General features: G+C 36.8%; 4 protein-coding genes across 12 annotated transcripts; 2 read left to right on the top strand and 2 right to left on the bottom strand.

Annotated features, from left to right (window-relative positions):
- Positions 1 to 2,377: 2,377 nt before the first annotated feature.
- On the bottom strand, positions 2,378 to 3,547 carry LOC122275953 (protein FAR1-RELATED SEQUENCE 1-like). The gene has a single exon (XM_043085302.1). The coding sequence runs from the start codon at positions 3,545 to 3,547 to the stop codon at positions 2,378 to 2,380; it is 1,170 nt and encodes a 389-aa protein (XP_042941236.1).
- A 9-nt stretch (positions 3,548 to 3,556) lies between these two features.
- LOC122275952 (protein FAR-RED IMPAIRED RESPONSE 1-like) lies at positions 3,557 to 4,986 on the bottom strand. Its single transcript, XM_043085301.1, has 2 exons — positions 4,924 to 4,986; positions 3,557 to 4,645 (listed from the first exon to the last, which is right to left on the bottom strand). Exons 1-2 carry the CDS (start codon positions 4,984 to 4,986, stop codon positions 3,557 to 3,559), a joined length of 1,152 nt encoding a protein of 383 aa, XP_042941235.1.
- Positions 4,987 to 7,068: 2,082 nt separating this feature from the next.
- Positions 7,069 to 13,746, top strand: LOC122276049. Of its 4 annotated transcripts, none has more exons than XM_043085479.1 (14): positions 7,069 to 7,204; positions 7,298 to 7,399; positions 7,618 to 7,680; positions 7,834 to 7,904; positions 8,008 to 8,105; positions 8,331 to 8,382; positions 9,381 to 9,449; positions 9,886 to 9,996; positions 10,306 to 10,606; positions 10,967 to 11,415; positions 11,539 to 11,648; positions 12,264 to 12,322; positions 12,412 to 12,599; positions 13,301 to 13,746. In XM_043085479.1, the coding sequence occupies exons 1-14, from the start codon at positions 7,138 to 7,140 to the stop codon at positions 13,487 to 13,489; spliced, it is 1,929 nt and encodes a 642-aa protein (XP_042941413.1). In that variant the 5' UTR covers positions 7,069 to 7,137; the 3' UTR covers positions 13,490 to 13,746. The 4 variants fall into 4 exon arrangements, with proteins under 4 accessions (XP_042941413.1, XP_042941412.1, XP_042941411.1 ...); XM_043085478.1 differs by having other exon boundaries at positions 9,381 to 9,473; positions 10,306 to 10,603; XM_043085477.1 differs by having other exon boundaries at positions 9,381 to 9,473.
- A 1,227-nt stretch (positions 13,747 to 14,973) lies between these two features.
- Positions 14,974 to 22,463, top strand: LOC122276050 (peptide chain release factor PrfB3, chloroplastic). 6 transcript variants are annotated; one of them, XM_043085487.1, is made up of 7 exons: positions 15,235 to 15,367; positions 16,885 to 17,040; positions 17,135 to 17,352; positions 17,795 to 18,004; positions 18,995 to 19,204; positions 21,017 to 21,185; positions 22,029 to 22,463. In XM_043085487.1, the coding sequence occupies exons 3-7, from the start codon at positions 17,185 to 17,187 to the stop codon at positions 22,298 to 22,300; spliced, it is 1,029 nt and encodes a 342-aa protein (XP_042941421.1). In that variant the 5' UTR covers positions 15,235 to 15,367; positions 16,885 to 17,040; positions 17,135 to 17,184; the 3' UTR covers positions 22,301 to 22,463. The 6 variants fall into 6 exon arrangements, with proteins under 6 accessions (XP_042941417.1, XP_042941416.1, XP_042941421.1 ...); XM_043085486.1 differs by having other exon boundaries at positions 15,266 to 15,367; positions 16,075 to 17,040; XM_043085483.1 differs by lacking the exon at positions 16,885 to 17,040 and having other exon boundaries at positions 14,974 to 15,367; positions 17,795 to 17,995.
- Positions 22,464 to 22,831: the final 368 nt, after the last annotated feature.

Raw genomic sequence — 22,831 nt, 5'->3', positions numbered from 1 at the left:
AGGATGTCGAAAGTACAACACTAAGGTAACTATTGCTACATCATTCAAGGCACTTGCACCATTTGTTTATAGTCCCACATACTTTCTTGTTCATGTTATCTAATATTTCCCTTTGTCATGATTAGGGATTGCCATACTGCAAGTACTTCAAATGGGCAGATAGTCAAGACATAGGTCAAGACCTTCTGAAAAGGAAGAATGATCTGTTAAGGAAAGAGGCATACCTCGATCAGATACTGGACGATATTCAAAGAAGAGAGATTCAACTCAGAAAGATGGTGGATGAGATAGAGAAGAGGCAGATAGAGCTGACCACCATAAATGAGGAGATTGTGAAGAATATATCGATCCTTCTTCAGCAACAAGCTGACTTAAGGCGCTCCCGCACACTAGCTTCGCTATTTTGGGCTTTTGTCATTGTTCTCCTTTGTTACTTGCTAGTAACTAAGTGAATATGGGATGTAATACTGTCTGTTAATTTGCTCATGTTATTTCTATTGCAAAATATTTGTAAGTTAACCTTGCTTTAAGTTGGTCAGAACTTAAGATGACCAATGGTTGACAATATATGTGATGTACACACTTTTTTGTATTAGGTTGGAGTTGATGTAATTGTGTAATATGTAGAAGCACTCAATCATATCTGTACATGTATTAGATTTCTTGAACCCGCTGCACTTGTATAACCCAGTTGGCCAAATTGTATTCACAGTTCCAGTATCAATGAAATTTGTGTTTTTGTGGTCAACCGTTAAAAATTGTTAATTGCACAGGTGGTTGGATTGAGTGCTTGTATTGACCTGACCTATTGGATTTGGAAAGATAACCATCTTTCCTTTAGAAAACAATCTGGGCAATTGGTAACCACCAAATTGCCGTCCACAGTGAAATTAACCTGCTAACTCTTAACAATCTAAAGCTACTCGTTCCTTGCATCATATGAATACACTTTTCCATGTACAATCACTACAGTTTCCCCCTGTTAATTGTCACGATACCAGAAACAGCTAACTCAATCACCACCGTTTACAGAAATCATGAAACTTGCCACATGAATATAGAAACCGTATAAGAACCATGGGCTTTCTTTTTTCATGAATCATAATTACAACTTCATAGACATATTACACCAAATCAACCCTTCTTCCCACATTACAGTTTCTTCATAGACATGCATTCGTTCCTGTTTCTTTATACCAATTACAGCAAAGATATAATTGAATCTATCACCTAATTACTTTCTTGCCACCTGTACAAACTTTGAATCAATATAGGCATGCATAAATTACTTTCTTACAAAATTGGGGCCATACTTCACCAACACTTCACCACATTAATGGGAGGTTCAACAACTGCCTATTACTACGTACTGTTGGCTTGCATCAAGAATCAAAATGCAAGCCATGTCACTTGCAACCCTTCTTCCCACATTAATTTGCTCAGCCGAGGTAGCCAAGTGATATATCATTTCACTTGTCAAAAACAGCAACTCCAAAATTCACCCACCAATCTTTCTTCCAAGAATATTTACAAAAACTTGTACGGACCCCAACAAAATATCGTTCTTCCACAACAAAATAGTCTCAACCTTGTCAGCACAACAAAATATTCCCAATACATACTCCTGCACCAACAATAATCCTTTAGAAATGGTTTGACTTCATATCTAGTAGAAAACTTTCTTGATAATACCAAGTGGGAAACCAAATAAAAATTATAACTCTTCCCAACAGAAACTTTCTTATACATACCTCTTTACGTTTAACCATATATCATTGCATGGCTTGTGATCCATCCACAGGTTGTGATCCATCCACTCCAAGTGATACCTATACATCATATATCGGTTAGTGAACTCGTGACACATTATTGACACATTAAAATAAGCCTTGTTTAGGAACATTATACTTTCTTGACTCCCAACCATTAATTGCATGTTGATTTCATAACTCGAGCTGACTGGCACAGTCTAATGAGGCCCAGATATCAAAAACAATGAAACTGTATAATTAGTTAAAAACACGAAGATGAATTTTCTAAAAATACGATTAGTTAATAAGATGACTAGAACTCAAATACCTTTACATTTCCTACATCATTAATAGCTATCTCTGATGGCCCAAATAAATTTCTAGACGTGTTTTGGGTTGGCAGTGTGCTTCCATCTCGCTAATTTGGCATACAAGAAACCAAATTAAATGTGTCATCACAATATTTGCATAAGAATCAACTCAGATAAACATGTATTTACCCAATATAACTCAAACAACAACAAATAATATATCCAAAATTACCTCTTTACATTTTCCCTTTGCAGTTGCTGACTTAGTCCTTTGTTTAAATTTGCGCATCTCTTGCTCCATCCTGGATGCTCGTCTCAGAGATGGGGTCTGCCTTTTCCGCGCACAACTCGTGAACTGAGTACAATTTTTTCACTTGGCACGTCATTTATGTTATTTGATGTACCATCAACATTGGTCTGGCATTTGGGAATTGAAGGGGGTTCTTGGGTGTCACCATACAACTCAATCATAGAATACAACTTTGCCATTGCATCCTCAGTATGCTCTTTCGAACCCGCTGCACGTGTAATCATCCGGTAACAGATATTCAATAGACTTGAATATCTGTTACTATCTTCCCGCTGAGACCCTGTGTCATATGTACTGCTGATTAACGTGTATCTCCGTTTGATGTCCTTTCTCCATCGATTCAAAATGTATCTATCTTGCACAGTTTTTATCCCGTTACATTTGAATATGGCCAAGATATGCCTGCACAGTATCCCCCTCATCTGGAATAACCCACATGAACACTTAACATCGCAATCTTCCTCATTGAAGTCCACATGAAAGTTAACATGTTTAGTGAACTCGTCAACTAGCACTTCATCTTCTACCAGATAGGTCTTCTTCACACCATCTCGTCTAAGTAGAGATGGGTCCATATCGACTAGACCCATAACTTGCTTCTGCACTTCTCTGAATTTTGCATTCGTGTACAACTGTTGGAATCTCTTCTCGATCGGAGATCTAGATATGCATGGAATTGTAACGCTAAAAGATTGGAAGTCCGAGCTGATTTCATTCTCCATTTTCTTCCTCAAGGCATTGTCAAATTGGTCGACAAACTCTTTCAAGTTTGTCTTCGCATGAACATATCCTTCAAAAAATGCATTCATGCTCTCGCTCCGTTGTGTTGTACTCATGCCAGCCCAAAAATATTCCTTTAGAAATACCGGTACCCAATGCGTGCGCTCAGCATACAAACTTTGCAACCACACATTCTTAGCCAAGTTGTACGCGCCAATTAACTCTTTCCAAGATTTCTCAAACTCTTCAATGGTTTGACTGTCATAAACACATTTCATCATCTGGGTTTTCAAGCCACTTTTGTAGGCACGATGGGAACCAAGCTTCTCGGGGACTTTTTTCAGAATATGCCACAGGCAAAATCTATGTCTGCTTTTTGGAAATACAATAGAAATGGCATTTTTCATTGCTCTATCCTGGTCAGTAATAATAGCTGGCGGGGCTATACCATCCATACACTCTAGTCAGGTCTGAAATAACCATGTAAAAGTCTCTGTGTCTTCACTGGAAATTAACCCTGCTCCAAAGAGAATCGATTGCCTGTGATGGTTTACACCAACAAAGGGTGCAAAGGGCATTCCATACCTGTTTGTTAGGTACGTGGTGTCAAACGTTACCACATCACCAAAATCTTGATAAGCTGCCCTGCTGCGTGGATCTGCCCAAAATACATTCTTCAACCTCCCATCATCATCTAAATCCATCAAGGCAAAGAATCCGGGATTCTTGTATTGCATCCTCGCAAAATAGTCTCGAAGCGCTCCAGCACCACCTGCTCCAAGTCGTAAATATCTTGCCTTGTCGATGTAGTTACGATAATCCTTTTTCAAAAATGGGAGGTTCTCAAATCCTCCCGCACCAACAACAAGAGATCCGAAGCTCTTGTTCATTCGAATGCCAGCAAGGTCGTTAGTATCTAGTACTCTTTTTACGGCCTCACTAACTTCCCGATTACATCGGAAGAACTGGGATTTCTGTGGACTCAACCCATGATTATGGGTATTATGGACTGTGGTCAACCGCATCTTCCTCTGGACTTTTAAGGCATTAATCCGAGCCTTACAGTCAGTTTTCCCTGTCGGACGTGGCTTGGCGACATTCATTGTCCTATTCCGCGCTTTTCCCCCATGAGTACAACCAATGGTGACATATCTGACATTTCGTTCGTCATCTCTCTCACTTCGTTGTGTCATGGATCCAAAACCGCATTTCTTAGCATATAGCCTATAATACTCCGTTAATTCCTCAAAAGAATCAAACTCCATCCCCGATTTTGGCTCCATAATCATATCACCACCCTCCATTTGCCCTAACGGAGGTGAGCCACCATCCAATTGGTCTAACGAAGGTGAACCGACAGTGCCATACTCGGTTTCATGTAGGTCTGGCCTCTCCTCTTCACCATGTTCATGCACTCTAGAGGAGGAACTGGGTGTTTCAGTTTCTTCACACCCACATGTATCCTCTTTACAAATCGGCAAATCTATTGCAGAGCTTATAGCCATGAGAGGACTCGGATGACCCATCCCATATTGAAATGGGTAACCAGCATTCTGCACAAACATAAATAATTATGCTTCCAATAAATTCATAACATAAATAAATAAACAAAGTAATGGGGTATTACCATCTGAATGTTGCTTGTATATTGGTATGCATCTGGATATGGCATAAAAGCAGGTGCCTACGCAGGCTGTGGTGGATAATAAGTATATTTTGGCATGTTTGGAGCAGTTGTTGGGATGTCCTAACATAAAGATTATTAAGTTATAATTAGCAAGGTCGAGGTTGATGAGTGCATACAAATGTTAAAAATAATAGGAAGTCATACAGCATCTGGGGGATTTGAGCTAGATGGAATTGAGAGCTGCAAGTTTTCTTCCCCTTTTCCCATGCTGAAATCTGAGAAAATTGTACAACCACCTTTATAATGGAATAAAGGTGTTCGTACAAATGAAACCGTTTGTTAAATAGTAAACTCTCTTTATATTTATGCTCCAATTAAAACATATAATTGCACATCAATATATTAGTCAGCTTGTACATATTATAACCCAATAGGCTGCGGAGCAAGAAATGAAAAAGAACATGGAAAATTAACCCACTAGGATCTAGATACTTTCTTGTTTGGCCAGTGAGAATGGTCCCCTCTGTGTGTATATTCCAGACCAAATCTCCTAAAACATTTTGTAGATTTTTTCTTTTCCTTCTAACCATGAATGTAGGTTGATGAACAATTACATACATACAATATTAAGTACACACAGCAGGAACCATGTTATTTTCCATGGCCATCAAAATAGTGCAAACACAATGGGCCAAGTACCATGTTATTGTGACAGTGACTCTATCTTTCCCACTTTATGCAGAATTTTCTCAAATAATTCTTCCAAAAAATATATTTCATCATACTCCCATCATCATCAAATATAAGTAGTAGGTTATAAATAAAGAAAGAAAGAAGTGATGATAATGCCATTTAAAACAAGCAAAACGCGATGGGCATGTTAGTTAGATGGAAGCTTGATTTTATTCAGGCAAACAACAGGGGATATATTTTTGTAATTCAAGTAAATCTTCTAAGACAAAATCTAGAGCTAAAAGCGGTTTAGGATCCATTTCTTTTTTTAATCTTCTAACACTTAATTATTGTTGTTAGCCAACAACACTAGAAACAACATACTTATAAGACATTTGCTTCTGAAAATGACTTTAATATGGCAATTGATGATTCATTTGCTTTTGAAAATGACTTGTACTCACGTGCCATTTCATCATTCAAGCTAACACACTCAAGCTAATACACTCCACCACAACATCGCCTTGAATATGGCAATTGATGATTCATTTAGCAAACCAATCATAGAATCCGAATATAACTTAATGATTCATTAACCAAACTGCTCATTAAAATTAATATTTATCATTAGTTACTTCCATAAAAATGGTTCACAATATAAAATCACCAAAGTGCAATTTCATCATGCTTATTAGTGCCATTTCTCGTTAGTCCCACACCAAATACGCTCACAGTTCCGGTTGGATTTAGCCTTCAATTTATTAACCAATACAACAGGGAATATGGCATTGAGGGAATGAAATAATGGACCTGCCTCGGTTGGATTTGGACCTAGGAGACTAGAAAATTTATTTTCCCTTCAGCTTAACATCATGTATTGCAGCGCATTTACCTCTAGAGCAGGTTACTCTCTTCTCATCTGTCCAAAGCTCATACGCTCTGTTTCAGTGGGATGAATAGAGGTTCAAACAGAGCTTCAGTCACATTATTGAGGAAGGGGGCAACCGGTACGTGGTGTCAAAAGCAAGGAAGAGTTTGTAGGTTTCTCTTCGAATTGCCAACTTCCTTAACTCAGACTATCATGCAAAGATCCTAACTTCAGCAACAAAAAAAAAAGGTAGGAGTTTTTAGCAAAAATCATAGGCGTCCAAATCACTTCTCCATTAATATAACAGATAAACCCACATGCTAGAGACCCACACGAAGAACATTTATACAAAGAAGAAGAAGACCCAGACCCGGTTGTAGCTCTTACCAGTTTTTCATACAGCCAACCACGCCGAAGAGGATGATGCAAAGAGAGAGTTCTTCCACTTCATGCTACAATGTTTCCCACCAGCTTGAAGAAGACGATCCGAAAAACATGGTGAACAAACGAAATCTCAGACCACACGGATGCAACTAGCTCAGACCACCATGCTCGTTTCAGAAAGCTTCCCCAACAAGCCAAAGCCGTATTTCTCTTCCCGCATTTCTTCATTTTTTTTTTTTTTTTTTTTTTAAAACCAGCTGATGTGGCATACCCGACTGCACGCCGACTATATTACCCGACTGTCTGTAGAAGAACTGATAAGAAATATCCTTTTGCGGGAACGCAAAATCCACAAATTTGAAAACGAGTAAAATCCGGCAAAGAAAATTGGAAAGAAAAAGGTCAAAGTGCATATTTTAAACGTACTTACCAAAATACCCTTCGTCCCGCCCATTTAGCAGCGGGTGTATCTTTCGTCTTCTTCAGGCTTCCAAATGAAGAAACCAAACAGATCAATGGCGCATAGAAAGAACTCTTCATCTCCCTCTCCAATCCCGATCGGTAAACTGCAAACCGCGAGAACCTAACTAGTTATCAAATATCTCATTAACTGATTTATCATTTCTTTTACATTTCCATGTCTCTCTCTCTTAGGGAATTGCGAGGTCACTGTCGAAACAAATAACTTCACCTTCCAGTCGGACCCTAGCAGCCTTCAAATCTCAATCTACAGGGGCGCAAAAATCAAAATCTCAGGTACTCATTCAACCTATTACTGTTACGGTTCCACTGGCTTTGCGGTTTGTTTGGTTGCCGAGAAAATGAATGAAAAATAAAGATTTGCTAGAATTCAATAAGGGATTGATTTATATAGCTTTTTTATTCTCCTCCCTTTCTATTAGTAACCGTACAAAGGGTTAGAAGTGTGTGTGTGTGTTTGTTTTTTCACTTATTTGGGTTGCTTTTTGAGCCAGTGATGGAAAAGATGACTAGAAGGAATAGTAATGAGCTTGGGGCTTCGAAATGTGAAGAGAAAGGTACTCTATCTTCAATTATCATTGGAACGCATTAAAATTTCGACTGTGAGTAGTTGTTGTTGGTTTTTGGTCTTGAGATTTTTGGAGGTGTGGTATGTTAATTCGTGATAATTTGATGGATATTTGTTGAACATTTTTTTCTGGCTTATTTAGATGAGGGGGAGAAAGTTTTCTTGCTCCTCAATCCCAAGGACTCCGATAGCTGTACTAAATCGTATCTTCAGGTACATCTCTCGGTCGATGTTCACACACATTTGTATCTTCTTTTGTTTGATTCTCAGAGCATCAAGTAATAACGGGTACACTCTGTATCAATCTGTCTTGCAGTATGTACTAAATATGTACATGAAGGAGCTTCCCGCTATGAACTATGCTGCTAATACTGGAAAGCAATCAACGTTCCTTGAACGATGTGTAACGAATGGGTATAAAATGCTCCCCAGTGCATGCCAATACTGTTTTTGAAAGTCTCACTTCTTCTTGTAGTGTGAACTATGACTATCCTCATGGAATATATTTAACAACGTAATTGAATATGCTTTTGAAGTGTGTAGCCTCTGAAAATGTTGATATTAAGTTACATTCCAAGCTCTGAGTGGCTTTCATAAAAATCACCTTTTCTTTCATGTTGTTTTTTTATTTTTCTGCAGGAAATATTGTACGTTGCTTTTGTTATCCAACTCTCTGGGAGATTTTGGAGAGGTAGGATTGCCATGCTGTTTTGTTCTGAAGATGGTATTGGTACTTTTTAATATTAACTTCAAGTCACGATTAATAATATATAGTGAAAAGGGCGTTAACTTGAGCCTCATAAACGGGTAATAGGAACAGCATCTTACTCATTAAACTTCGACACAATATATATACTTTTTGATTGGTAAACAAAATTCTATTGATCAAAAGAGAAGACATATGCCCAATTATACGGGACATATACAAAAGCAACGCCTAGGCGTGCTAGTTTAGAGATACAAGGAAGTCATGAAAAGACATGCCATGAAAATCAATTACAATCGACCAATGGATTAAGGTATTGAAAAACAAAGTTCTAAGCTCATCCATTGATCGCTCTTGGTCTTCAAAGCTTTTTGCATTCCGCTTCCTCCAAATGCACCACCTTAGACATATAGGTATCATCTTCCATATGGATGCAATGTGAGAGTTGCCCCGAATACCTCTCAAAGAAGCTAGAAGGTCACCTACCCTTTCCGGCATCACCCAAGCCAACCCCAATCGAGTAAAGACTTCATTCCACAAGGTCATGGCAACCTCTCAATGTAGTAATAGACGGTCAGTGGACTCTCCACACTTGTTGCACACATAGCACCTGTCCATAGACACGGTATATATGGCACAAATGTATCCATATCCACCTTTAGTGAACTCAGGTTTTTCTGTATTATTATTATTTCCAGTCAAACATTCATTGATATTGTCTTATATGGATAACCCGTTTACTCAAGAATGAACTAAGTGCAAACAAAGAATTATAGCCATAGAAGCTATTAAGGGCACAGCTATATAAACTGGAGGTATATCTACATGGTCTTTTGTTGTTCCTGATAAATCTTGCCTTTTCCCTGCACATCATGGAAACTTGTATCTTCTGTCAACAGAATTAACACCTATTGGTGGAGATATAGCCAGTTGCTTTATTATGTTGACCTGATTTTTGGTTCTCTTCTTTTGTAACTATGCAGGTTGTAGCTGCAATTACATATCAAATAGTCCCGGCTGATACTCAATATGCTGAGATCCCTCTTGCTGCTGTTAGTTCAATCTACCAGCATAAGGTCTTTTGTTTTTCATTTTGTTGTTTCTCATGGTTCAAGGAGCCATTAGATGCAGGCCGTTGATCACCATGGGGAGTGTATTTAACTATTTATACCTCAAAGGAACAATATCCACCATCTAATTTAAGGAAAAATTTTCATTTGCTTGGTTTCATATGATGGAAATGGTGAAATCAAAACAATCACCTTTATCAAAACTGCCACACCGGGCAAGTTATTCACATGGTGAAAAAATATGGATCCACGAAGAGCACGGAACAAAATGTTACTTTTATTTTATTTGAGTAGCTGTGTCTCATCAATATACCTCTAACTCCTCTCCTCCCTTCCTATTTGTTAACGTTGTACTTATCTTAGGAAACTTGGAAAGAAGTTTCTTTGTCAATTGTGATGATATTTCAACAATTTTCAGGGTTTTGGTCACCTCCTGTATGTAGAATTGAGAAGGCGACTCCAGAGTGTTGGTATTCGCACAATATTCTGCTGGGGAGACAAGGAATCTGAAGGGTTTTGGCATAAACAGGTAGTTAGTGACTACAGCTTGGAGCAAGACAAAGTCATAGACTCATAGGCATAGCTGCCCATTTTATAGATGATTAGTCTATATTTATCTTTTCCTTTGAAATTTATGTTACAAAATGTTTTTTTCATGAAAATGGACACAGTTGTCTCAGCTATGTGTTTCTTTTCTTCCCAAAACTTACACTTCGTTGAGAAGGAAGTTTTAAATAAGTTTAACTTGTGACAGTGAGGCTGTCAGGTTACGTTTGTAAAAGTTGTTTTTTGTTTTATTTCTAATTTGAGTTTTGTGAAAATTGATTTATAATTGCAGGGTTTTGTATCTATAGCTGAGGTAGACTCCAAGGGTAGAGCTCGTAGGCTACCTATTAAAGCTGACATACGCAGAGCTTTATGCTTCCCTGGTGGTTCAACCCTCATGGTTTCTCATCTTAACAAGGAAATTTCAGATAACCCTGCAGATTCTCTTAAATTGTGTTTGCCATTAAAGCCTCGTGAGACATGTTCATCATCTGCTTTTGGAGCTCAACAGCTTCGACTTTCCAGATCTGAAAATCTTCCACCCAAAGGGTTGATGAATGATGGGCTCCCAAGGGAAGACGAAAAGTCAGGTGGTATGTTGGATTTAATTTATTCCAGTTCTGTGAAGATTTCTGGTGGTTTCTTATAATGGGAAATTGAACATAACAGTGATGTCTGGACATCCTATATGAGAAGATTCTGTTTTCTGTTTTATACAGATGCTTTGTTCCTTCTTCGGGATGGGAACCCTTACGAGAAAATACTATGAAAGTCCATATGAGCACATACCTTAATAACCTTGTTGAAGTGCTTTAATATGTTTTGATATGGCTTTGAAGAACCACCTCATTCTTCATATGCTGTTGCAGTGCAATTTATCAACCTTGACTTCTTCAAGAGGTTCTTAGATATGGGATTCACTTGTGGTTCTAAGGACCTGGTTCCTTTTGCAGGAGCACACTGGAACAAGATGGCTGCTGGTGCAGAACTATCCAAGAAGGTAACTGATCCTAATGTAAAGCAATGTTCTTGTTCCACACAAGGTTCAAAGAGGAGGGTTTGGGAAGCCTCTTTATCTTCATTGAAGTCGAAAAAAGTAAAGGGTAGCCATTCAATTGACTGTCAAGTTGGTTCTAACTGCGGTTTAGCTTTAGGAGGTGATGAGAATGAATCTTGTTTTCAAGGATGTTCCTTGGACACTTCAAGAGACAAATATTTGACGAGAGCTACTCATAGTGCTCCTTTGAGTAGCAGTTGTGTGGAAAAGATTGTTGAAGAACATCAGTTGGTTAATGTAATGCAAGAAGTGTCGGTCAGCGAAGATTTTAAGTCAAAGGGAGAATGCTTTAGAATCATGTTGATGAATATTGCTGATGATGCTAAGAGAACTCATCTCACAAAGGTAAATCCAGCCTGTTTATCTTGTTTGGCATAATCCAACATTGACATCATGGCGCATCCATCTTGTCTAATTAAATGAATAAGGTTCTTCAGTGCTAGCTTATTTTGTTTTTTTGTTATACAGGTAATCGAAGACCTTGGCGGTGCTGTTATATGCGATGGAAGTTTAAGCACACATGTTGTCACGGGAAAAGTGAGGAAAACACTGAACTTCTGCACTGCTCTGTGTTCAGGGTTAGTCTTATTGTCAAAAAGTGATGCCACTTGGATTCGCATTCTCTGCTTTCATTGATGAATTGATGAACTTTATTACATTTATTATGTCATGGGATTTGCAGCGAGAGGTTACCATGGACATTTCAGGCCACCCTTTCTTTGAACAAGATTTTGCATGCCTCAGTTATTCCATTTTATGGGGAACTATTGAAATTCTGAATGTGAACTAGCTGATTTTCCTTTTTTTCTTGATTCCCTTCTGAATATAAGTTTTTTCCTTTATATTTTGACACTCTGTCAGCACACAGTCTGAGTTTGATAAGGTGAAGAGTATTGGTTTCTATATGGTATTAAATGAAGTACAGTTTCGGATATTATGTGACTTGTTTCTATTTATATCAACTAAATTGTCTAGAAATAAAACTACATTCTTCACAGACACGATAACTTTGAAGAAAGATGAAAGAAATTAAAAAAGTAATTGTAAATTGCTATAAGCTATAAGAATGTGTTCCTTTGCAGTCGGTGTTGTTTTGAGGACTGAATTTTTGTTGCAATTTTCGTTTGTTCACATGTATAAATAGTTTTTTGGTCACACATAATGATTTTTATTGTTGATGATCTGTTATGTAGAGCTTGGATAGTCTCGCCTAGTTGGTTGAAAGAAAGCTTCCGTGAAGGCAGATTTGTGGGTGAGTTAGGATGAATAATTACTTTTTGGTGTTTTAATCATTATTTAAGCATTTTAATACATATTTTTCGGTTTTCCATCATTTATCAGATGAATTTCTCTACGTATTAAATGATGAAGAATACATGTTGAGGTACAAAGCTGAGCTAAAACATGCAGTTCTCAGAGCAAAAGCAAGTCCTCAGGCTTTGCTCAAAGGGTATTACGTTTGCATAGCGGCTCATGTTCAACCCCCTGCCAAGACTTTATCTGCAATTGTCAGGTCTGCTGGTGGAGAGGTATGTTCTAGGCAGCTCATTGTTCTGAGTGTTGATTATGCATGCATACGTTTGTAATTGAAGCATTGTTTATGTAAGTCTACTTGAATCTCTGTTGCAAGTACAAATGTATACTAGGATGTCTGACAACATGCTTTCACTTTGAGGTCCATGCTTTAGATGAACTGATGATCTTTATGTTATTTAATGTCCACAAAAAATGCTTATGGACAAACTAAAAGATGTGACTAAATCTCTAATATTGCCAATAAGAATTTATATTCATGAAAAAAGTTCAAGTGATTTGAGCATATTGCAAGTCTGACGTCATAAGGTTCAATTCTTCCTCATTGTTCTTAGTTTGGCTGGTTTAGACCGATATACTTCTGATTGCTTGGAGCTCAAGCCTTAGTAATCATCACCGTTCAAGTTTTGTTTTCCAGATATTGTGTTCTTTCTTTTTTGGTTTAGAGTACTATGCGTTGGTACTAAGCATTTAAATAATGCCACATGCTGGCGTGTCTAGAGACATACACTTGCATACAGTTTTGTACGTGCATGTAAATGAACAGTGAATATCCGCTCTGTGCTTGTGTTGGGCTGCAGCAATTGAAATTAGATATAAAGTGGTGTCTTTATGTAAACAGACCTTGGGGGAGGGTGCTTTATTGATACATAACAAATTCCATTATTTACTGATTACTTCGATTAAAAAAAATTAGATCATTCGTGGACTGGAGAAAGTGAATGAAGCATCAAGAACAATCTTCGTGGCATGCGAGGAAGACATGGATGAAGCACTGTTGGCTGTAAAGAAAGGGATTTGGACTTTCAGTAGTGACTGGTTAATGAACTGTGTCATGAGACAAGAGCTCGACCTGCAGGCTCCCCAATTTGCAGAGTCCCTTTAACTACACTTTCATGAATTGTGTGGAGATCCATGTTTATTTCAACGTAAATCCTCTCTCTCTCTCTCTCTCTCTCTCTCTATATATATATATAGGTAACTTATTCAAAACCTGCTCACTGTCCCAAGAGAACATAAGACAAGAAGGTTGGCTGGAAAGTTCGAAGAAAACAGGTTATTGTGAAGGCAGATGTTCGAGTTAAACTTATTGATTGATATCACAAAATTTTGTTATTGTGAAGGCCCTAATTGCTATTAATACGTGCTTGAGTATATATTTCTTTACCAAAATATTACTCTTACTCTATTTACTAAGAAAAATGATAAAAGCAGGTGCTATGTTTGCCGGCATTTGAGGCGATCTATATGGGTCCCTCTAGTCCTTTTTAACCGTGTGGTTAGTACTTAGAACAGGTACTACTTTGTGTTACTAAGACTACTAGGGCTGATCCAAAGGTCCCATTGTTTTCGTCGGCCCCAACCTCGATGATAGGAAAACCTTGTGTCGAGCCCAAAGGCTTGGCTTCCCACGGGCCTATGCATATTCATTCATGAGTTCTTCTACGGGCACGGAACAAATCATCCGAAAAAGTGTCCCAAACTTACATCTCATTTTTTTCATTTTTCATTTTTTAAAGTATTTTTTAATCAATATAAACATTTTTTTAAAAAATAAAAAAATCATAATATTATTTAAAAACTTTTCTTTAATCGCTAAGTAAAAAAAAATTGAAACACATATTCCGAACATATATTCTGTAGAATTAGTATTTCTGTTTATTCATAAATTGATTGCCGATTCGGGTTAGAAAGAATCGTATTTATATTTATTACATTTTAAATGATGACCTGTCATGTCATCCGACTATTTCCTAATTATTCTATGTATCTTAATTAAATTTATGAATAAAATGATGGTCTGTCATGTCTTTTGATTATTTCCTAATTACTCTATGAATCCTGATCATATTCATTACATTGTATAGCTGGACTTACAAATAAAAAGTTATATATCTCTACTATTTTAAATAGATAATTATTAAAAATACTGATATGATTAAAAAATCAATGTATAGTTGGAAAATAAAAACAACCTTCCCTTTTACAAATAAAAATAATACTTACACTCGTGAGTGTGTAAATGTCTTACAATTACTTAAAAAAAGTGAATAAATAAATAAATATGAAAAAAATTTTAATTTTTTAATAATAAATTTTATTCTTTTTCAAAACAATTATATGGTATTTGCATATCCAATAATTGTATAGAATATTACTTTCTACAAATTTATCAATTATTAGGATTATAAATAGTATTATATACAAAATTTTATGTATTTGATTTGAAAAAAATAAAAATTATTATTAAAAGATAATTTTGTATATAAATATCAGATTTATTATTAAGGGAATACATAGAAAGTCAACACTTCAAACATATAGGTTTGACGCCTAAATGCATAGCTATATAAGACAACTAGACAAGTAAATGCCTACAAAGCCGGAGAAAAGCCACTCCGTTACAAAGGTCGAGGATAAGAGATGGTCACGATTGAAACGTGGATGCCCCCAGCCCATGTCTACCTCTCCGGACCCGAACGCTACATCACATAGCTCGATCGTGGACCCTTTGGCATCCCCATTCCATTTCGGAAGAAACTCTCACCCGCTTTTTCATTCGTTCTCTTTCTAATTATGGCAAAAATGTGGGCGGAGTCCGTTTGCGTTAGTAAAGCCACTTCTTCGGCTGCACTTGGCTCAACATGGGAAACCTCTTCTTCAAAACTGATCCAGCCACGGTCGGAGATTCAGTATTTTTTGTATGCCCCAATTCGAGCTTCTCATTCCGTGGATGACAACAACAAGGCCTACAAACAACTTGGTGTGTTCTTATTTCTTCTTCTTCTTCTCCTCCTCCTCCTCTCCCCCGCGCCCCCCCCCCCCCCCCCCCCCCCCCCCCCCCCCCCCAAAACAACTTCCCCCGCAATACACACACGGTCGTATTTATGTAGATATTTGAGTGTATGCGCTAACGCCGCTAAGGATTTTTGAACTTTTGTTTATGTTCTTGGTGCCGAGTTTTGGAATTGGTAGTGTCGCTTCTTTCGCAATTCTCTGTGAGAATTTAAATAGAAAACTGGGCGGGGCCGCCAGTAATGTAATTTAGATGGGTTGGCAACATGTCAAACTTTAGATAGGTTTCTGCTAACGCTTCAACTGTTTGAGACAATTACTCCATTAACATTTGTTTGCGCGTAGTTTGGTTTTAAGAGCTGGTGAACAGAAACTAGAAAGGTATTGGAAGTTTGACGTCTTCAGCTATCTATTTCAGAAGGAAACTTTTCGATGAGAGTTTGGAACATTCCTTTTGATGAGCGAAGTAACTTTTGTTGTTTTTCTTTTCCCTTTTGGAGCTGCTTTCGTCGGTTTTAAAAGCCACGAGAGCTATTATTCTAGCTCCTATGAGCAAGAATGTTGTTTCCGATATGGTAATGGAGTGGTGCCTAGGAAACTCAACGTTTAAAATTTGAGGCATATATTTGCTAATGTCTTACTTGATTTGATTATTTTTTATTTGATAAACTGCAGGATCGTCTTCGTTACTTTCATCAATTACTCAATGAACCTCAGCGTTAGTTAACATGTCAAATATTGATTCTCCTTCGTAAGATCATGATAAAGTCCCCTTTACTTGATATTATATTAGTATTGCGCTAGCGTGCTACAACTAGCATAGTCTATGCTGTCATGTTTGACATTTGCATTGAGATATGTATTTTTTTAAAGGTGATGGCGCATGGATGATATTATTTTGCAACTTACATGAGTGGATATCAATACTGAACTGAAGACTTGTTCCAACCAGAAAATTGAAAGGTTAAAAATTGAAGGGCAAAATGTGGTAGAATCCTGTGCAATGACGGTATTCTATCATGAACCTGGATTCCCAAATTTTCTATTCACACCGACAGTGGTATTTAGTTGCTTCAATCCACTACCTCGCTCACGCATGTAATTCAGTGGCCAATAATGTGAGGCCTTGTGGGCAATAATATTCCAAACATCTGCTTTGCATTATCATTATCCTTATAATTATGAAAGGAATCTATAATCTATTGAGAGCAGTAAAACAAATGACAAGAAAAGGAGAGGCCATATCAATGTATCATCCTCCACATCCAAGTGGATGGAGCTATTGAGAGAGGCCGTATCATCCTCATCCAAATGGACATCAATACTTTACATCGTAATGAATGTTGCAGTATCATTATTCTTATGGTGTTAAGTATTATTTGTAAATATATCCATATGTTTGCGCTGTATGTTCCCTTTGCTAACCAGGTTCTTCCGTCTCCCATGGGAAAATAACTGCTCTTTTCACTTGTGCATGACCGTCAGGTAGTGTGGGTTTGGTGTGTGCACATTTGTGTATTGGTAAATTCCAACACATTGATTTTACAAAAGAAAAATGGCTCTTGAAAGTAGATTTTCAACTGTTGTCGCCACTTCCGCAAAGCCAGTGAATTGATCAGAAATAGATTCTTTGCTACCCGGGTGATGGTTTGTTTATAGTGTAATATCTTATTGCTGTATATATTTATTTCTAGGATTGGAACTGACTCTGATACTTATAGTACTTTTTCTAAAGGCTTGTCTTCATTGAAAAAGAAGATTGGAGATGCAGTTATTCGTGCTGAGATGTTTGCACCAACTGCCCTGGAAGTTGAGGAAGCGAGATGGAGCAAGCAGGAAGAAATGATACGTGACTCTAACCTCTGGGATGATCCAGCTAAATCTGATAGAATTCTAGTCAAGTTAGCTGATGTTGCTAAAGTGGTTGATTCTCTCAAAGACCTGACATTTAAGGTGATGTACAAGTGTTGTTTTCATCGGAGTTTAAACAAAAGAAATGTTTTACTTTGTAGAGATGTACATGGAGTTGCAATCATCTGTTGGTTGGGTGAATGATGATGAATAATTGGAGACTGAAGTGCATATTTTTGTCCTGAAACCAGCAGTTTTGATTACCCCTAATTTTCCCACATTGATATGAAGGAATATAGACATGGTATCTTCATTATATGGGTGCAATATCCGTTTACTTTGAATTAAGCAGCTTCTGTTGTACTAGAAATTTGTTTATTAAATGTGTCTGGGTCTGTAAATGTTAAAAATTGACCTTTCTCCTCAAAGATATCTTGGAGCACAGAACTTTTTCAAATGCACATTTTGCTTCATTTATGTAATTTTCTTTTCTAGAGCAAGATGCAGATTGCGACAAGTATGTGATTTAGAGCTATATCTGCAGGCAGAAGAAGCAAAGCTGATCACAGAGTTGGCTGATATGAATGGCATCAACTGTGGGCTATTTAGGCAAGCATATAATGCATCTTTAGATGTTAGCAAGTTTTTGGATCATTACAGGATGTCCAAGCTTCTTAAGGAGCCATATGACTTGGAGGGAGCATGTGTAATTATTAATGCTGGATCTAGAGGGATTTACCCTAAGGGAGCATGTGTAATTATTTTGCTTTCTCTCTCTGTTTTTTTTTTTTCTCTTACTTTGAGTGCCTTCCATGTTCCTACCTTGTTTCTGCATATATTAACTTTTGAAGTGACTGTTTTAAAGCCAATGTATGTTATAACTTATATTTCACTCCTAAACTCCACAAAATTGTATGAGTTAATTCTGCTTCTGTAAGCATGGAAGCTCAAAAGAAGTTGAATATCCTTGGTTCTTTTATGACATTGGCTCTATAATTCTCATGATGTAGACATTTGGCCTTAATTAATAAATTCCTTTACCTGCTTCAGAATAGAGTTATAATTCTGAGAATATATGCTGCTGCTTCTAGAAACAGGTCATTTTCAAATCTTCCTGTATGCTTGGCTTGCACCCTGTTGCTCTTTGAATAGAACTTACGTTACTTATAAAAAAGTTCCTACTTTTCATTTTGCTTATAGACAAAAAAAAGTTCCTATTTAGACTGAAAATATAAAGTCTTGTCGTCAGTCCCTATTGAGCTTTTGTATATCTAACTCTGTCAGAAATTGAGGTTTCAATTTTGGATAATGTAAAAGCTATGATTACGCTTTTCTGTTATAATTGTAGCTGTTTTTGTTATTATTTCATATTGATATTTGCTACTAAGGCCCCACATTTGGGATGGACTCTAGAGAGTCTTGGTGCTTGTCCTCTCCTGAAGTCATGCCATTGCCTAACTTTACAAGGATGTCATTCTAGTCCTACCCTACCGAAAGTGTGAAACTATTCTTTATATATCATATATAAGAGTAAGAATATAATTTTATTTGAATGAACGATAGGCCCAAAGGGTGAAACCATTCTTTGGGAGTTGATGTAGCTATATAGGTCCTACAATACATTTGTAGAGTAGAGCTGTTGATAGACCCTTATGTGATCCATAATCATACTTCTCTCTCTCTCTCTCTCTCTCTCTGTCTCTCTCTCTGTGTCCAAATTCACTTTTTATATATGCAAATATAGATCTGGGCAGAACAACTCCTAAGCATGTATGCCAAGTGGGCCAAAAAGCAAGGTTACAAAGGAAGGGTAGTTGAGAAGTGTTCTTCAAAGAATGGTGGCATCAAGTCGGCCATGATAGAGTTTGAATCTGAGTGTGCTTATGGCTATCTTTCAGGGGAGAGGGGTGTTCACTCTCTGATAGGTTCTCAGAATGGATATATTCTGTGTGAGGTATGACTACCATTTCCTTTTCTGACCTACTTATTGTCAAAATATTGTGTAAATGACCGAATCAATTGGCCTTGAGTTCTGTATATTAGATATAGACTTTACAAGGATGCTATACATGGAAAGCAAATAAGTTCCCGCATGATTCTAGCCCTATACATTTAAGCTATAATCTGTCAAATAATGTATGCTAACTGTACAGGATAATAAATGGAGAAATAAGGAAACAATTGTGGGCTAAAATAAGGAAAGAAGTGTGGACAGCAAAGCTGTCCGTTGACACTTATAACAGAAAATTAAAAGTTCTCTTATTTTCTTTTGGATTAGAACACATAGAGAGAAAAAAATCCCCCCATTTATTATTATTTGATATCAATTTTTTATTTTTTATTTTTCATTTTGGAGGTTGAGTGGACGGGATTTTTAGTTGGTTCTGTTTTGGACCCAAACTTTTTACTGATCACTTCTTGGGCGTTGCTTTGTGGTATGACTTTTTAAGGCATAGGACCATAGATTTCAGGACCTTCCTGATTTTCTTCAACCGTATTTAGAGTGTCTTATTGGATCATATGCCCATCCCTGGAATACAGGTGGTTTGTGGAAAACAGATTTAGAGCTGCACGCTAGTTGCTCAAATCTGTCCATCTACAATTCTACTTCTCATTTTTATTGTCATTGAGTTCATTTGTCAATGTCTAACCATAACATTTTGTGATGTTACTTACTGTTTTAACCTTGTTTGGTTTATCTGAAGATAAAGAGTGAATCACAGAATGTCACTTCTGTAAAAACAAGTAGTTGGAGAGTAAGCACTACACAGACACTTTTTTCCTTTTTATTTATTTATTTATTTATTTTTATTTTTATTATAGGTAAACAAAACTTTATTACTCAAAGAATAGGCCTAGCCCAGTATATACAAGAAACAGCCCTAATTAAGCGGGCGTACACACAGACACACACTTTAGGAGAGTAGATCCTTGATTTTCATACCACATATCTTTTTTGACCAGGTATAAGGAAATGGTTTCTAGAACAAATAATATTCGGAAATTCTTTCTTAACTAGTCATCGTATGCTAGGGTTTGCAACAAAGATTCACGGGCATTATCACAGGCACAAAAAGCATTTTGTGGGTGTTATATTTTGTAGAAAATTTTTCAGAGTTCGTTTTTAATACAAACCGATATTCAGCAAAAGTCAGAATTGCACTTTACCACTATATGTTTTAGATGTTGCTTAGCTACTTGAAGGACAGCTATTGCTCAACATTAGTTCAAGATCTTGTGAAATACTTTCATAAATAACACTTTTAAACATTATTAGGAAGCTATTTGAAATTTTGGTACACTGTTGGTCAAGACTCAAGACTACCCTTGAAATGAGCTATTTGGCCTTCTCCTCTCTCTTTCTCCCTCTCCAATTGATGAATAAAATATAATACTTGGATTGGTTTTTTTCTAAAAGATGCATTTCCCAGATATGCTCAAATGGGATGACATATTTTCTTGAGTGCTAAGGTGCTGTTTGGATAGTGAGTTGAGATGAGATAAGTTGATATGAAAGTTGAATAAATTATTGTTAGAATATTATTTTTTAATATTATTATTGTTTTGGAATTTGAAAAAGTTGAATTGTTTATTATATTTTGTGTGAGAATTTAGAAAAGTTATAATGATGAGATGAGATGAAACACTTCTTGTATCCAAACCGGGCTGTAATCATCATCATTCAGTAATTTCTTATGTCCTTACATCCAGCTTAGTTGATAAACTTTCACTAAGCTGTTCCATTTGCAAAATTGAAATCTCACAGGCTTCTGCAGTATGTGTGGACGTTGTTCCCCTCTTTCTCAAAACAACTTATGACTTACAAATTGATGATGTGGATTTGGTTGTATCATCATCCTCAATAGAGCAAAGTGGAACTGAACAAGCAATTTGCATCCAGCATATTCCTACCGGAATAAAAGTTCAATCCTCAGGTTTTTATTTATTTTGTCTTTTTATTTATTTATATTGTCGAGTATCCTCAGGTACTTATAATTTACCAACTGTTATAATAAACTAGTCTTTCCTCTTAACAATATTAGAGGCAATGAGCTAACACTTAAGATTCACATGTGCACACAAACACCCAGAGGAGTGCAGGACGGGAATTAATTTTGCTAACTACTAACTTAGTTCATACTAGAAATTATGGGTCTGAAAATGACTAGTACTGCCATACTGTGAACTTGAAGCTGGAGTAGATGATTTGTACGGTCATGCTTAGTTAAATATATTTGTTTCCTCAAGTTTTTCATAGAGGAATTTAGAACCAAGTCAGTCAGCAAACAAGTTTTACACTTGAAGTTACTTCTCTAACTTGCTTTTAAAGAGTTCTTCAGAATCTTGCTCTTGTCTACTATATGCAGCACAACTGCTTGTAAGTATAGTATTGGTTATGAACACAAGGAAAAAGGTGATTAACACAACCTCGTTGCAAACTGTAGGTAGCAGAATGCAGCAATATTCTTTTTCTTTGTTCCCGTCAACGATCAGTTACATTCAGATTTCTTATGGCTTTTTTTTTTTTTTTTTTGGGGGCGGTGGGGGATCAAAAATTAAGAAAATAAATAGAAAACAGTCTAAAAGTAGGCATCTCGTGGTTGCTAGTGTTGTAACCTTGAAATAAAGCAGGTTCAAACCCACGTAAAAAGGTTTACACCAATTCTCTTTTGTTATAGGGAAACTTTTGGTTGACACTTTTAACATGAATTTACGAAGTAGATAGATTTTCGTATCTGTGGATGCTTCTCAGCAGATTCCCTCTAATTTACTTGCAGCCGAGAGGAGCCGCTTTGCCAATAAAATCAAGGCCCTTAATCGATTAAAAGCCAAGCTTCTTGTAATAGCAAGGGAGCAAGGAGTGTCCAGTGTAACTAGCATAAAGAGAGACGCCATTGTCAAGTTATGGCAAAAGGAAACTCGAAAGTATGTGTCTCATCCATACAAGCTAGTACAAGATGTGAAAACAGGCATTGAATTGTCTGACCTGGATTCTGTTTTGGATGGAAATATTGAACCTTTTATTGAAGCTCATATCAATATGAGATAGTCATGTGCCGTTTTTTCATTTTTTTATTATTACAAGTCAGCCAGTCATGTGATATGATCTGAATCCACCCATTTTCAATTGATCAATTAGTCATCTGAGATATCTGAACTCGTGATGCTTTACTTTCTCTATACTTTCTGTTATAATATTGCTATTTTTTAAATTCGGAAGTACTGACATCTTGATTTGGCAACTTTAAGCTGATCTTCATGTGTAAATGGTGTCCTCCTATTCCAGGAAGGATTGTGACTCAAAACTGATTTATAACCAGTTTGTACACTTTTATCATGATATGGTTATTCATATGTCAATTTTCTTTTATCCTTGCAATTAAACATGTTTCAAGCATATTGGCTAGCATATCATACTGACCAGTCTCCTACCATCATTGACATTAGTATCCAGCATTAAAGATCAAGCATCTTCCGAAACTATAATAGATTGCAGCTTAAATGGAAAAAATAAGAGGTTGAGAAATAGAACTAAGAACTAGTGCTAGAGCTAGTGCTTGGTTGTCACAAAATGCACTAG

The sequence above is a fragment of the Carya illinoinensis genome, chromosome 9 (genome assembly GCF_018687715.1).
Source record: "Carya illinoinensis cultivar Pawnee chromosome 9, C.illinoinensisPawnee_v1, whole genome shotgun sequence".
Taxonomy (NCBI): domain Eukaryota; kingdom Viridiplantae; phylum Streptophyta; class Magnoliopsida; order Fagales; family Juglandaceae; genus Carya; species Carya illinoinensis.
Note: the sequence above shows the minus strand (reverse complement) of the source record. Positions and strands in the feature narration are given on the sequence as shown.